A 14121-nucleotide genomic window follows, 5' to 3' on the forward strand; every position below is an offset into this window, starting at 1 on the left:
AATACTGGTTACAACTTTTAAAGACACACCTACCTCTCAAAAGTATGAAAGATTTTCTGGGCCTAGTTTCCTGAGCTGTGTCGGTAACTGCTCCACTGTCGGAGTCTATCTTCCTATCTTACCTCTTTCCCAGTAGCTCCTAAGTCAGCCTGATCCACGAGCAACCATTTAACAAGTTCTTCCCATCATTCCAGACTTAGAGAAACACATTCACCACCTTTCACCAAACCATGGCCACAGCCTTGGGTTTTAACATTAATTTTCTTCTGGACAAATAGTAGCATACTCATCTACAAAACTTGTCAAATTCAAAACACATATCATCCCCAAATTCCACTTATGTTAACAATTAACTAGATTTCTCTCCTTTCTGATGCCTACAACCTTTTAAAAGAAAATTGGATTCACATGCCACATATACATTTGTATATTATTTGCTTTAGAGTTAACTTTGCCCATGCCTTCAAAATAGTCTTCAAATATAATTTCAAGACTATCATATCATTTCTTAATTCGTGTATCCATTTTTTCCAAGATCTCTTTTAATTCCTATAGTAACCATCTTCACATTACAATGTTTCTCAGTAATTTTCTCTATCATAAGTATCTAGAAAAGGCATTAGACAAAGAGTAGAAAATGTTTAAGCTCAAACTACTTTCCCAAAACTTGAGCGGATTTACTCTTCAATTATCAGAAGGTACTAGCACTTACCAACTGCAGAATGTTTAAAGGGTTCCCGGTGCCTCTGGTATACTTCTCCAATTCCTTTGCATGTCACAGGCAACTTCCTTAAATGCATTTTTGGTTACAGGCACTCGGAAAATTCCAGGGTTCCTCCACTGCTCTCAGAGTGAATTCAAACCCCCAACAACATCCGAGTCCTCCACAAACTGTTTCCCCTTTGCAACGACTTCCCTCCATGCACCCGTAGCCCAGGCCAACAATTTTATACCTGCCTACACTTAGAATCACCTGTGGATTTGTAACAAATGTATATCCTAGAGCTCCATTCCAGGTAAATTAAATACCAGGAATTGCTTTTTTATGGAATTCTCCACCAGATGATTTTAATGAACAGAACTGACATCATTGCAAGTTTCAAGTCTTCCTTAAAGTGAGCTAGAAACCAGGAGAACATCTGTCAACAGTGCAACATCAAGGCCCTCACTCGAAACCTATTTAGAAATTTTAGGGCTAGAGCCCAGGAATCTGCGATTCAACAAAACTGAGGTTTCTGTGGCTGGAGGACTATTTTTGCAGCTGAAACAGACTATTGCCATTTTCTTCGTGAAGAACTGCATTTCTCAGGACTGTAACACATGCCCTACGCTCTTTATGCTTCAAGATTTCAATCTGTTCCCTCCACAATCTCATTTTTGCCTTTCCCAAACACACAAATCCTATCTAATTTTGACCACCCTGCTTAAACACTCATTCCTGAAGCCAGTTTTCAATGTTCCAACATTTTGTGTTTAAGGGTTCAATGTTCATTTATTAGCGTACTTCTCTGCAATTCTGTACTCAACATAATCATGAAAACCTTAAAATCCACTAACAATTAAAATTTTCACATGTAAATAGAATATCTGATTCATAAAAAAAACTCCATGTTTGGTGCATCTTTCTACAAATCATATACCTATGTTACTGTTGGAATTGAAATTTTACTACTGGGCTGGTCTGTGGCACAGCAGGTTAAGTTGCCACCTGTGATGCCAGCATCCCATATAGACCACAGCTGCTCCACTTCTGATCTAGCTCCCTGCTACTGTGCTTGGGAAAGCAGAGAAAGCTGCCTCAAGTGCTGGGTGCCTGCACTCATGTGGGAGACCCAGAGGAAGCTCTTATTCCTGGCTTTGGCCTAGCCCAGCCCAGGCCATTGTGGCCCTTTGGGGAGTGAACCAGTGAATGGAAGATCTCTTGATGTCTCTCTCTCCCCCAACCCCTTTTTCCCTCTCCCTCTCTCTGTAACTCTTTCAAATGAATAAAATCCTTAAAATAACTATGCATGGACTTCAAAAATTTTTGCACTAACAAATATCTTTTAATTCTATTGCATCATGAACATTTTGACAGAGCCTCATATGAGAGATATGCTCATAATGAGAGATTCCATACAAGTTGTTAGCTGTGTATTTAGACCATTAATTTTCTTAGGCTGATCACACAGATATGCTGAAATGCAGAGTCCACCTTTTTCTCTGGCACATGTTCTCTTTCTCTAGTATGAGAGCACAGGTGAGATTAAAATGGGTCTTGAATTCCAGGTAGAAAATAAGTTCAGTCAAGACACAAACGTCCTACATGAGTGAAATCAAGAAACATTTACAGAGCCACTGCCCAGCCCTGTTTGTGGGAACAGCAAATTAACATGAGGACTCTTTCCACTAGGCTTCCACAGGTAATTCAGATCCCACTTCTACAGTGGTTTTAATAAAGCACTGAGTATCATCCATATGGTATGTGTTGTTTTTTCCATGTCATATCTCAAGGGCAACTCTGACTCATCAACATTTTGTGCTCCAACTGCACTCTAAGCTCTGAAACCAGGGACCAAGCGTTATACAAGTTCACGTCTTTTACACTGCCCATGCCATCACCAAAGCCTCAATGAATCCAAGATGAAGGAGCAGACAATAACTGTAGATGAATTTTGTTGAATCATGGTTACCCTGTGGGACTTCTCCTTTACATTTCTTTATCCAAACATAAGGTACTCTCCATTTGGAGAGGAACCATCATGTCACAGACAAGAGAAAAGTGGCTCAGGGCTCACGGATAGAAAGAGGGATAAGTTACTTTACCTTACACAGACACAACTGGGAGTCTGGCAGAGGAGTTCCGAATTCCATTCAAAGTCCTGAGATACTCCGTAATTTGGTTTCCTCTTTAACAACTGCAGACAAATTTCTGTCAACTATTTAGGATTGTTTTAAAGATTAAATTAGTCAGTGCATGTAAGAGTATCTGGTGTATGCTACCCAGTAGATAATAAGTGATAACCATTTGAATCCTTTCTGTCTTTCAAAAACAAAAGGACATGGGAGTATGTTTATTCAGAAGCAGTTGGTTCTGGAGAATACAGTCAGAGCATAAAGAACATCAAGAAGAGAAATGTGCCCTGCTTGACATGAGTTATAGGTGCAAGCTGCATACTACTGTGAGACAAGCTGCAGAACAAGGCTGGGCAGGTGGAATAACCACAAACAGTATATAGCATCCCAAGTTTCTACTCAGGTTCTGTGACTTCTCAGTTCTTCAAACTTGAAACTGGATAAGCTATTCTAAACCGATTACTCTGAGTGCAATAACAGGATAGCTTCTTTATGTAGTTGGATAGACAGAAGCATTCTCTTGTTTGAGTTGCTTTCTGGGGATAAAGAAATGTCCTCAACAGTTGGAACACAAGGGATTGTGGCACCTGGAAATTCAAATGTGAAGCATCCATTCAAATTAGTACACAATTACATATACCCATCAATCAAAAAGCTTGCAACCTGCATGCTATTTATATCCCTTTCTGGTCAGAACTTAACTCTTACCGTTTCAGAGTATGACTGAAGAAAGGAAAGCAAAGGAGGCAAGTAACCTTTAAACCTTTCACAAAACCACAGGACAACGGAGCTAGGGAGAAGAAATCCAAGAAAAAAAATTTAATGATAAAGGGAAAAAATTGCATTGGGAAAATGGAACAATGATATAGGATAATCTATGGTACTTTAAGATATATCAAACTTTCCATGGTTGTTTCTAATTGTATTAGTTTGAAGCACACAAAAAGTGTCACTATCAGGCTGTTTTTAACTTACAGAAAGGGCAATTCATGTTTTTAGGCCAACACCAGTTTTTGTTAAGAAACTCTCATTCTTTGATATCATAAATATTTCATATATTTATAATGATGAAATATCACCACTCCTCTATTAGGTTTACATTGCAGGAACCCAAATATATGAAACCAAGGGGGAACAAGACACACAGAGGGGAAAAAAATAACCATCGAGCTTCTTTTTAGCAAGACATTAGAAAAACAGAACACATCTCCCTGTGGGGAGCACTGTACAGAGTGGGGATGCTAGGATTTAGGGTAAGTGGAAAGACTTCAAAGTTGTGGCTCCTGTGGAAATAGAAATCCTAAAAATGGAATCTGGAAGAAGGGCAGGTTAGCCAGACCTAGAGAGAGAAGGCAAATCCAGAAGAAAACAAACAGAACAGTCTTCATGATCTATCCCAAGAGTTTGGGAGCTCAAGAAGAAACTGGAAATCTAACGACAAGTCACAAACCTTGTTTAAAACTCTTCAGTACTTTGTCCACCCCAATTTTCTTGGGTAACCAATCCATTCTTCGGGGGTAACATACTTATTATAAAAAAAAAACATATGCATAAAGCCAAAAGACACTTGAGGCAGGAGAGTACATCTTGTAGTGAGCCTTCTCGAAGAACGGTGCCCAGCTGAGTTTGCAAGGAAACTGTGCAGCAGGAGGAGAAGATTCTTAGCTATGTATGAAAGACTGAGCTGAGTTGTGCACTCCAAAGGAGATCCTGGGTAGCAGTGCCCTGTGAATTCTCCTGCTGACTTTAATCAGTTTCAGTGTTAAGTAACAATCCACACTATAGCATGTTCCCATATTCTCTCCACTCTAATCCATTATGGAGACTGTAAATAAATGCCAAACTCACCACAGATCTGGTGAGGGCAGAAGCTCCCTCTCCTAGCATTCAGGAAGGACTTTTCTAACTTCAGGAAATAGACTGTGACAGTGGCTTAGTCTCACTCTCCAGGCTGTCTGTCATGTGGCAAAACCTAGAGAAATTCTGCGGGTAGAAAACTCTTAGCATAACCCAAGTAAAGAGCCAGGGCAAGGAAGAGGTAGTGGAAATAAAGAACCCATAGCATGTTTCAAAATGAGTAAAACATTTAGCAACAGAATAGAGTTGGGAATAAACTTCAGGAAACCTGAAACAATAAAAACAGATTCTGGCCTGGGATCTGAGACAGAAAAAAAAAAATGAAAAATCAGCCGTGCAGGAAAGTTCCATGACCAATCCACTATGTCAACCACACGATCTAGAGTCCTAGCAGCTCTCAACAAAGAGAAACTTAGATGCTCTTGAGGTAACTGGGCATGATGCAGAAGGGGAGATCGGTAAGAACTCAGAACCTCAGCATCGCCCAGAGTTGGGTTTGAGAAGAAACTGGCACAAATAGAGATTTAGGAAAAGTACAGTATCCTAGAAACCAGGAGACAGAGAAGAGAAGGCCAGAAAGAAGGTGGAGTCAGCATCGTTACATTTGGCAAAGCAGCAGGAAGTATGAGGATGAGAACAATCCCTGACTTAGGCAATGCCAAGGCATGGATGGCACCAAGATGAACACCTTGGGAAAGACTACATCACATCAGGAAGTGATGAGCTGAATCACACAGAGGAGTAATAGTCATTTTTTCTAGCACACAAAGAGTCATTAAGTCACCACTCAGCCTGCACTTTCTGGGGTAATCTATCACTGTCTATTATTAAAATCAGATCACTGGTTTGGATAACATAAACTCCAAGGAGAAAAAGTACTCCTTGAAAAATTGAATGTTTTATAATCTTGTTGCTTGAAAATTACTGATAGAGCTCATGTGAACTCAGTATTAAGAGAATGTGTGTGTGTGTGTGTGTGTGTGAAATCTACAGAATTAGAGTTGAATGGGAAGGGGTAAGAATCTGTAGAGAGGTATTATGCACAGAGGACAAGCCTTCATCTAGATACGAAGAGTATGTTTTAGTGTCTGCTGCACAGCATGGTTAGCAATATCTGTAATACAAAACTGCCAAAAAGCAAATTTGATTCTTTATTTGTTTTTATCTATTCTAAAGGTTAAGTGACAGAGAGAGACAGAGATACAGAGAGGAGAGAGAGACTGATCTTCCACCTACTGGTTCACTCCCCATATGGTTGCAACAGCCACATCTAGGCCAGGATGAAGCCAGGAACCAGAAACCCTATCTAGATCTCTCAGTGGGTGGCAGGGGGCCAAGCACAATTAAGTGAGGTCACAGATATGCCCACGTCCACCACCTGTCTCACAAATGCAGGACTCTCACACTAAATTGTTCAGGAAGGGAAGCCCTCACTTCCCCTCCAGTGTTACCTTTATTAAATTAAGACACGAAAGTCGCAAGGTCTCTGGCCCTTTAACACCCTGGCATTCTGATTCACGGCTCGCTGTGGACGCTGGAACCTCACACAGCCAGGAGTTCCAGAGGACTGGCAGTTGGAGGCCTGATGGGGACACGCAGTGTCTCAAGGACAGGCAGAGCAAGCAGCACCTGGAGACGGAAGGAATGCTAAGCTGACGGGGAGCACGGGAGATGCCTAAGAAGAGTAAACTGAAGTAGCAGGATATTTTAATTTAATCTCTGTGACATCCAAAAAGAGGTGGGGGTAGGGGTGGAGGTGGGGGTGACTCAGATTTGCTGATGGGAGAAAAAACAATCAAAACTTACTTGAGAAGTTTATTATTATCATCCCAGAAACACTATTAACTTTTGGCATTCTGAGGAAACCGGGGCTTAGCCTCATACATAATTTTTACTTTTACAGGCTCATTTAATTTATAAAAAATTGGAGAAATTATACAAAAAGGCCACTTAGGAACTTGAAAATGAAGGACACCGATAATCCCCACTGCATTACATTTGGACAATTTCTTTCCTGGGATAAGATTGTTAGTTGTGTCATTGTAAACTTGAAAACATGTTAGCATTTCAGTTTTGTTTGAACACTTTCTTTCAAAGATATTCCTTGCTGATAATCCTGGGAAGGGTATCTTCTATCCAGTAACATTTACCAAATTGTGATTTTTTTTTTTTGTCAGAATAAGTAACAATTAGAGTCCATCATGCAAGAAGAATCTTGATAATGTAAATATCGGCTAGGCTAAAACTTGGAATCATCTGGAAGAATCAAGAAGACTCATCATGTCCGCCTTGGGCCACCCACGGAAGATGAGCCAAAAGCCTCTGCCAATGGAATCTCATTTAGTGCCCCAAGTTCCACGTGGCAATTACTTGAGCCTTCAGGAGGAGAAACAAAGACTGCACCTAAAGAAGTTCCTCATCCACAGGATGTTCATCGTGGCCAGCATACAAGAAAACACAGAGAAAACAGACATTGCTGAGTACTACGAACAAGCGTTCCAGTCGATTCTGAAACATCACCTGGGAGAAGCAGTGACGGGTCTGCTGCTCGTCTACCCCACTTCCATGCTGCACATCCTTGAGTCATCCAACGGGACTCTCTACCAAATTCTTGAGGAATATCTGAGCCACCAAAATGAAGAATTTATGATCAAAGACATGAAAATCATAGCCATCTCCCATAACATCCCTTCGAGGCTCTTCATGCAATGGCACATTTCACTAGTAAAGGTCCCAGTCATGTATCTCGATGACGTGACACAGTCACAGACCCTGGAAGAGGTGATCACAGAGTTTCTCACCCACACTCACAAACTAGGACTCTACCTCTTTAAGACTATTAAGGTGGGTACGAAAGGATTAGGTGATAATTTGCACCAAATTGTACCTGACCTACTCCCCCCTGAGCAAATCATAAAGTACTTGTGCAAATCTAAGGAATTCATGAACCCAGCAGAATTCATGAACATGTACAACAAACCCATCCACGTCACTTTGGATTCTGAGATAGTATGGCCTGCACCTTCCTACTTCTAGGTGTGAGAGTGACAGTGTGCTCCTGTCTCTCAGGAAATTCATGCTACCCAACGATGTCTTTTCAAATTCTAAAGTTACTCTTCTCTTTTAAAAGGCGGAACAGCACACTGCAACATATACACAGGTTTTTTAATTACTCTTGACAGAGTATGTTTAGCTAAGCATGGAAATATATCTCCATTTGGATATTAAGCTCAATATATTATTTTAACAAGAACAGGAGTTTAGCAGGTTCATATTGAATTCTTAAATGTTAGCTTTATATTCATTGAACAAATTAATTTTTTCAAAGTACAGGATGGATGGAAAGGAACAAACACAATTCACTTTCTTAACACTGAGTAACCAGTACCACACAGCACCAATAGTGTTTGGGGCTGACAAAACTTAAGGGAAAAAGGCCACCCTTGAGTTGTTGGCAATTTAAGGGAGAGCGCAGGGTGTGGAGAAGACATTATTGCAACCACTTTCTAAAACTCACTTCCAGACGATTCTGAATTAAATAAGCAAATTTGTTATTTTCTCAATTCGTCTTCTACAAAACAATGTCTATAACAAGCTCTATTTTCCTTTACCAGAGTTAATATTTTTTCTGTGATTTCAAAATTTCTAATTTGTTAAACAACTAAATGACAAATTTTTTTCACTACTGTCATATTTATCTAAAATTACCTTAATATCTTATGACACAGATTTTAGATCTAATAGAAGAAATACTTCATTATTGTTTTTCTTTTAAACTCTTTAGAGGAAAAGAAGCAATCTCAATTTGCACCTCCTATGCAGATAAATTAGCATCAGCACTTCATGTTAAACTCAAATTTCAGGAAAGACCAACCCTGCTTTCAAACTTTATGTATTTAAATACAAAATGTCATTTTTCACTTTTAGCTAACCTTAAGGCCCCTTTCATTTCAATTTAGTAACAGAAACAACATGTTTTAGATACAACAGGAAGCAACTCTTCCACTGAAAAAAGAATGTATAATGCTCTACATTTGTATAAATTTAGAAAATATCAACTACCTAATATTATTCAGCAATAGGTTATTTACTCTGAACTAGGAAAAAAGACACAGTGGCTCATCAATAGTAAATGATTAGTGACATAATTAATGAGAGTAAGTATTTTCCATGCCAAAAAAAATAAATAAATAAAAAGAGCAGAGAAAACACTTTCCAAAGAAGAAAGCCTTGGCAGAGACTTTCAGTGGATGTGAAAAGTGGTTTGGGGACAGACCAGCATATTTAACAGAACAAACCAAGACAAGAAGGAAGAAGAGAACAAGAAATGTTCACTGAATCCAAAAGTCTCTTTGGGAGGGTGAATTTTATTTGGAAAAAGTACTTTCTAAAGTTACCTGGTGAACATAAGTATAGTTTATGGATACAAATTATGTATTTACATATATGAAATTATGGTGGAACGCATTTTTCCCAAAGGGTCACTGCAATACTCATATCAACCCCACACACTCTTCTTTCAACATGACTTACAGATTCCTCCAATTGCACAGGGGCTTCTAACCCACTCCCCATGAAATCAGGCAGACCTGTGTGACTGCCCTGACCATCAGCGTACACCAGGAGTGACTTCACATGACCTGCTAGGGTAGGTCACAGAGACACCATGCTCTCAGCTTTGCTCAAGGCAGGTGCTGTGAGCCATCCAGCTTCCAGATGAGGCCCCCAGCTGAGACTCTCACCAACAGTGTCCCTCAGTGCACAGGAGGGCATGCCGGACTGCAGCCCTCCTTTAACCCCGGACTTCATGCCAGCCCTGCAGAGCCTGCACAGAGGAGAGGCAGTTTGTTCTGAGTCCTGCTCAAATCAACGATCAGGAACAACTTAAATGACTGTCATGGATTTAAGGCACCAAGTTTTGGGCGATTGCACAGCAGTCTGGAACAACAAAATATATTTAGCAGGAACAATAGGTATGAATATATACTACTTTATATAATGTATTCTTTATTCAATAATGTACTTCATGTTAATCAGATATGTAAAAATTTACCAATGATCCAATCAGTGTGCTAGCAACCACTAGGGTGTGTATCCACCACACGTTTATTGGTTTATAATACTTCTTGGTGTCATAAAAATTGACAAAAACCAAATTTTCCAAGCCAAAGAAAATCATTAACCATATGAATCATTTTTGGAGGAAAACACAGTACAAAACTCAATGGCAATATTGCTGATTTTACTTTATAGTGTAATTTTTATTTTAAAAGAATTCATGAAGTCTCAACTGAAAGTAATTAAAATAAACAGTGATTATAAAGTTTATATTTACTTATCTATTCACATTATACTTCTCCCAGTGACAAGATCATTGCTAAAAAATTTTGTGATTCTTTTATAGCAGCCAAATGAAGGAGGTTTATAAATCAAAGATAGATTTAATTTTCAGTTATGTCAAAACTATCTTTAGATAATATACAGTCCAATTTGATCAGCAATTTTAATAGTCATTCTTTGTTCATAGGAATGTTTATTTTCTCATTCAAAGGAAGATCTGTGGTCATACCTCCAAGGAGAAGTACAAATCATTTTCATAACAGAAGCATTACTAGGGTACTTATACAGCTCACTAACATAAAGTCTTTACAAAGGACTCATTAAGCTGTGTATTTTGGATCTATTTGATAAAATCCAGAAATCTTGTATTGATACCTTTCAAATATTATTGAGTTTGATGAAGTTCAAATACCTGAATCATTAAACCTTAATAAGATTCATAAGGGAATTCACAACTCATGAAAGCTGTTTTTTTACAATAAAACTTTAAGTAGAATTTTAAGAGTACAAATCTTAACTCAAACAGAAAAATGAATATTCTATCCTGTGAACATGTAACATTTCAACATTCACAGAACAATGAATATATGACATAAATTCATCTATCAGTGCATTTAATGAGCATATTATCACTCAAATGAGCTGCCCGGTGCCCTCTAATCCTTCTGTTTTGATAGGGGCACTTTACAATAGACTATCATATTTATGATTTATGCTTGTTCAGAATTGACCAAGGACTGTCAGAAAGGTTGTAGGTGTCTTTAAAAATAACTGAATCAATATTTGAAAGGAAAAACTCTCTGAGAGTAAATTCTAAAATCCTAGATTCTTCATTTTAATAAAAGAGACATCTAGATCCCTTCCTGAAGCATTATTGCTCAATACAAATAGATTCTGGAGTCCAATAATTTGATCATAACTTTAACAACACTAAACCACATTTCAATTAAGTTAAACCTACTTGTAGTAGAATTCCCCAATCTCAGGACATGAAAACAAGACAGCCTAGCACTAACAGCTTCACATAACAAAAATATGTTCAAATTATTTCATGTTGTATTAAATGATTTAATATAAAATTAGAGTTCTCCCCCTTGTGGTCAATTATTTAAATTTCCACAATACCAAATGATGGGTTATAGACAAAATAGAGTGCTTAGATTTTAAGAAAATACATGACTAGTCCCCAAAATACCCATCAAATATATAATTTACTCCCCTTGTTCTGCAGATAAAGAACCTGAGATCAAAAGATATTAAAGTAATTTACTCACAGTAAAAGCAAGTGTTGATAACCCTAACCCCCCATTTCACTGCATCGAATTATGCAACTCTTGACTCCTCTACAAATAAATACTGTTTAACAGATTAGTCCTGTCAACTCACTCCTTCTTATTATTTAAAAATTTTAACTCATACTTTTTTAAGAAAAATATTGTATTAGCTGGCCCAAGAAGTGGTCCTCTCTACCATTCTCTCTGTTTCTTATTTTTTTCTAAAAAACTGAGATTAGTACATTTTATTTTGATTATGTACTTTATTGTCAATTTGTAACAATGGTTAGGCCCTAGATTCATTGAATATTTTCATTAGTATGTTTCTTTACAGACACAAACGTAAAAGACATTTTTGTTATAAATCAGGCTGAGTATATCTGAATCATTCCTAAGTAGCTATGCAGTTGGAATGGGAAATGATCAATTTTTAACCAAATGTGAATATTTACAGAATTGCTTCTCCTGTAATTTTCAGTTGGAAGGATTACCTTCTACCCCTAGGCTGAAACCAGGTTCTACAACTCTGCAGAACCATAACTTACTTTCTTACTTTCTGCCCCTCAGGTTCCTGATCGGCAAAGTGAGCATGTAAAAAGTTTCTATCTATTAAAATGGGTTCTGGGTATCACCCGAAATAATCATATAAAGATCCTGTCCTATAGGGAATACCAAATAAATGTTATTATCTTAATGAAAATTCTTCCGTGGCTTCCATTTCGCCTCCTGCATAATAACAAAATGCTATGTGGTCTGCAAGGCCTCCCTTACTCACTTAGCTCTTTCCCCTTTTCTCACTTTTTTTTTTTCTAATGATTTCCTAATACTTCCATGTTCTTTGCCTTTAACATTCTCCCTCACTTCACTCACCAAAATTCTGCACATCAAGCTATATTTCCTTTGTGAAGACTGGAGAATTCCAGAACCTCCCCTGTCCCCCTTGTAGCTGGTACCCAACTGCATTCCAGCAATTCTCCTGTGATGCTGCTACTATTCATTCACACACTCACCCCACCAGGAACTTGTAAGCCATAAAGATGGGATTGGGGGTAGGGAGGAAGTTTTTGTACCATTAGCATTTCATTAACATTTATTTGAACTATCTGCAAGAACCTTTATGTAACATTAGTTTTATTTTATCAATATCATTGTGCAATTTCAATATATTAAAATATCCTTACATAATTGATTAGGTTTGTACTATTGGCCATGAAGCTTTTTATATTGCAAAATTCAAAATATAATGGTTGAGCCTTATGTAAAACCTCCAGTTTTTAGCTACATAATACTTTACCTCACTCCAATTTGGAAGAATACCCAGAATACATTCTAGAAGTGGTTCAGTCAAATTTTTGTATTTATGTATCACTCTGCACTGAGCCAACCATGGAAGCTCTTTCCCATTTTGCTGGTGAAAGTAATCTTTCTTTCCTCTTGGAGCATGTGACCACTCTACTAGTAAGGTATATCATGTTTAATCCATGTTTAATGTCTTATGCTTTTCAAATCTTCATTTCAGTATTCATGCACATCTATTCTTTGAGATATATGTCTGATGACACTAATACCTACCACTTATTACCTATCATTCCTTAGGTTATTGTGGAAGTAGAAGTTTAGTGCCACTTAAATTATATAGGTCAAAATATTTATGACGTCTTAAAATAATTATTTTTAAAACATTATTTAGTAACTATATTAAATGTAAAGCTTTGGAATATAAATTTCTGAATGTTGAGACATATTTATGTTTTATAAAATTTGACTCTGGTCAACTCAGGGGTCTCTCCCCTCAGGGATCTCTCTCACTCAACTTTCCCCTTCTCTTCCCTCTTCCCAGACTGTACTACACTTGGTTTATGAAAACAAAAATAATGTATAGGGACAGATGATTGGCACTGAGGTTAAGACTCTGCATGGACTGCTTGTCCCTGTATCAGGGTGCCTGGGCTCAAGTCTCAGCTCCACTTTGAATTCCAGCTTCCTGCTGAGGCACACCCCAGGAGGTAACAGGTGATAGCTCCAGTACCTCCCTTGTAGGAGACCAAGACTGAGGTCCAGGCTCCTACTTTCAGCCTGGCCCAGCTCCTGCTGTTGCAGGCATTTAAGGAGTGAAGTGGCAAATGGAAGTTTTCTGTCTCCATGTCTTTAAAATTAAAATAAAAATTACAGTATTTTAATTCTTTGATTCTTCACTTTTTGTGCAGTGGTATTTCTCAAGCACATACTATGTTCTAGCCAAAATTAAAATTAAAAAAGAATATTGACTGAAATGAGATGAATAGCCTTTGTCATGCACTATTGTACTACTAACTCATTCTGTGCTCTTGAACAAATATTTTAGTTCTTCTAGGGCCTCTGCTCACCCACACTGTGTATGTCCAGGTAGACCAGAGCTATTTAGAGAAAACTGTGTCTGATGGGAATGATTGTGCAGTCTTAGACAACCAGACAGATGAGAATAGGATTGAGAGATTCCTCTTAAAATGTGGAAGTTTAATGTCTGAATTAATGACTAACCTGCCCTATTAGAGAACACCCATGGGCAATACCAATATTTTTCACAATCACCATCCATCCTAGCTGTATCCATTTAGCACCAAGATGGCTAGAAAACTGAACTGCCAGAATCTATATATTAAGTTATGACATCTAAATAGCAAGTCTGGCAATACCGGGGAGTTGAAGGAAGCAATGAAGAATGAGACATTCTTCCTCCACGTGTTGATGTGAAGTCACTGGAGATTTTAAGTAGGGCATAATGAGGTTTTATTACTGGGTGGAGAATAGCAAGGGTGAGGAGACACTCAATTAG

The 14121-nt window shown here is 38.1% G+C and overlaps 2 protein-coding genes across 2 annotated transcripts in view; one reads left to right on the forward strand and one right to left on the reverse strand.

Annotated features, from left to right (window-relative positions):
- The window catches only part of ZNF804B (zinc finger protein 804B), a 504210-nt gene that overhangs the window by 463669 nt on the left and 26420 nt on the right, over positions 1 to 14121 (reverse strand). The gene's annotated exons all lie outside the window — the stretch shown is intronic.
- TEX47 (testis expressed 47) lies at positions 6973 to 7728 on the forward strand. Its single transcript, XM_062178212.1, has one exon. The coding sequence runs from the start codon at positions 6973 to 6975 to the stop codon at positions 7726 to 7728; it is 756 nt and encodes a 251-aa protein (XP_062034196.1).

Source organism: Lepus europaeus, chromosome 20, assembly GCF_033115175.1.
Source record: "Lepus europaeus isolate LE1 chromosome 20, mLepTim1.pri, whole genome shotgun sequence".
Taxonomy (NCBI): domain Eukaryota; kingdom Metazoa; phylum Chordata; class Mammalia; order Lagomorpha; family Leporidae; genus Lepus; species Lepus europaeus.

What these genes read in the sequence shown, in the direction of transcription:
- TEX47 (XM_062178212.1), top strand. Translation starts at nt 6,973, where the DNA reads ATGTCCGCCTTGGGCCACCCACGGAAGATGAGCCAAAAGCCTCTGCCA.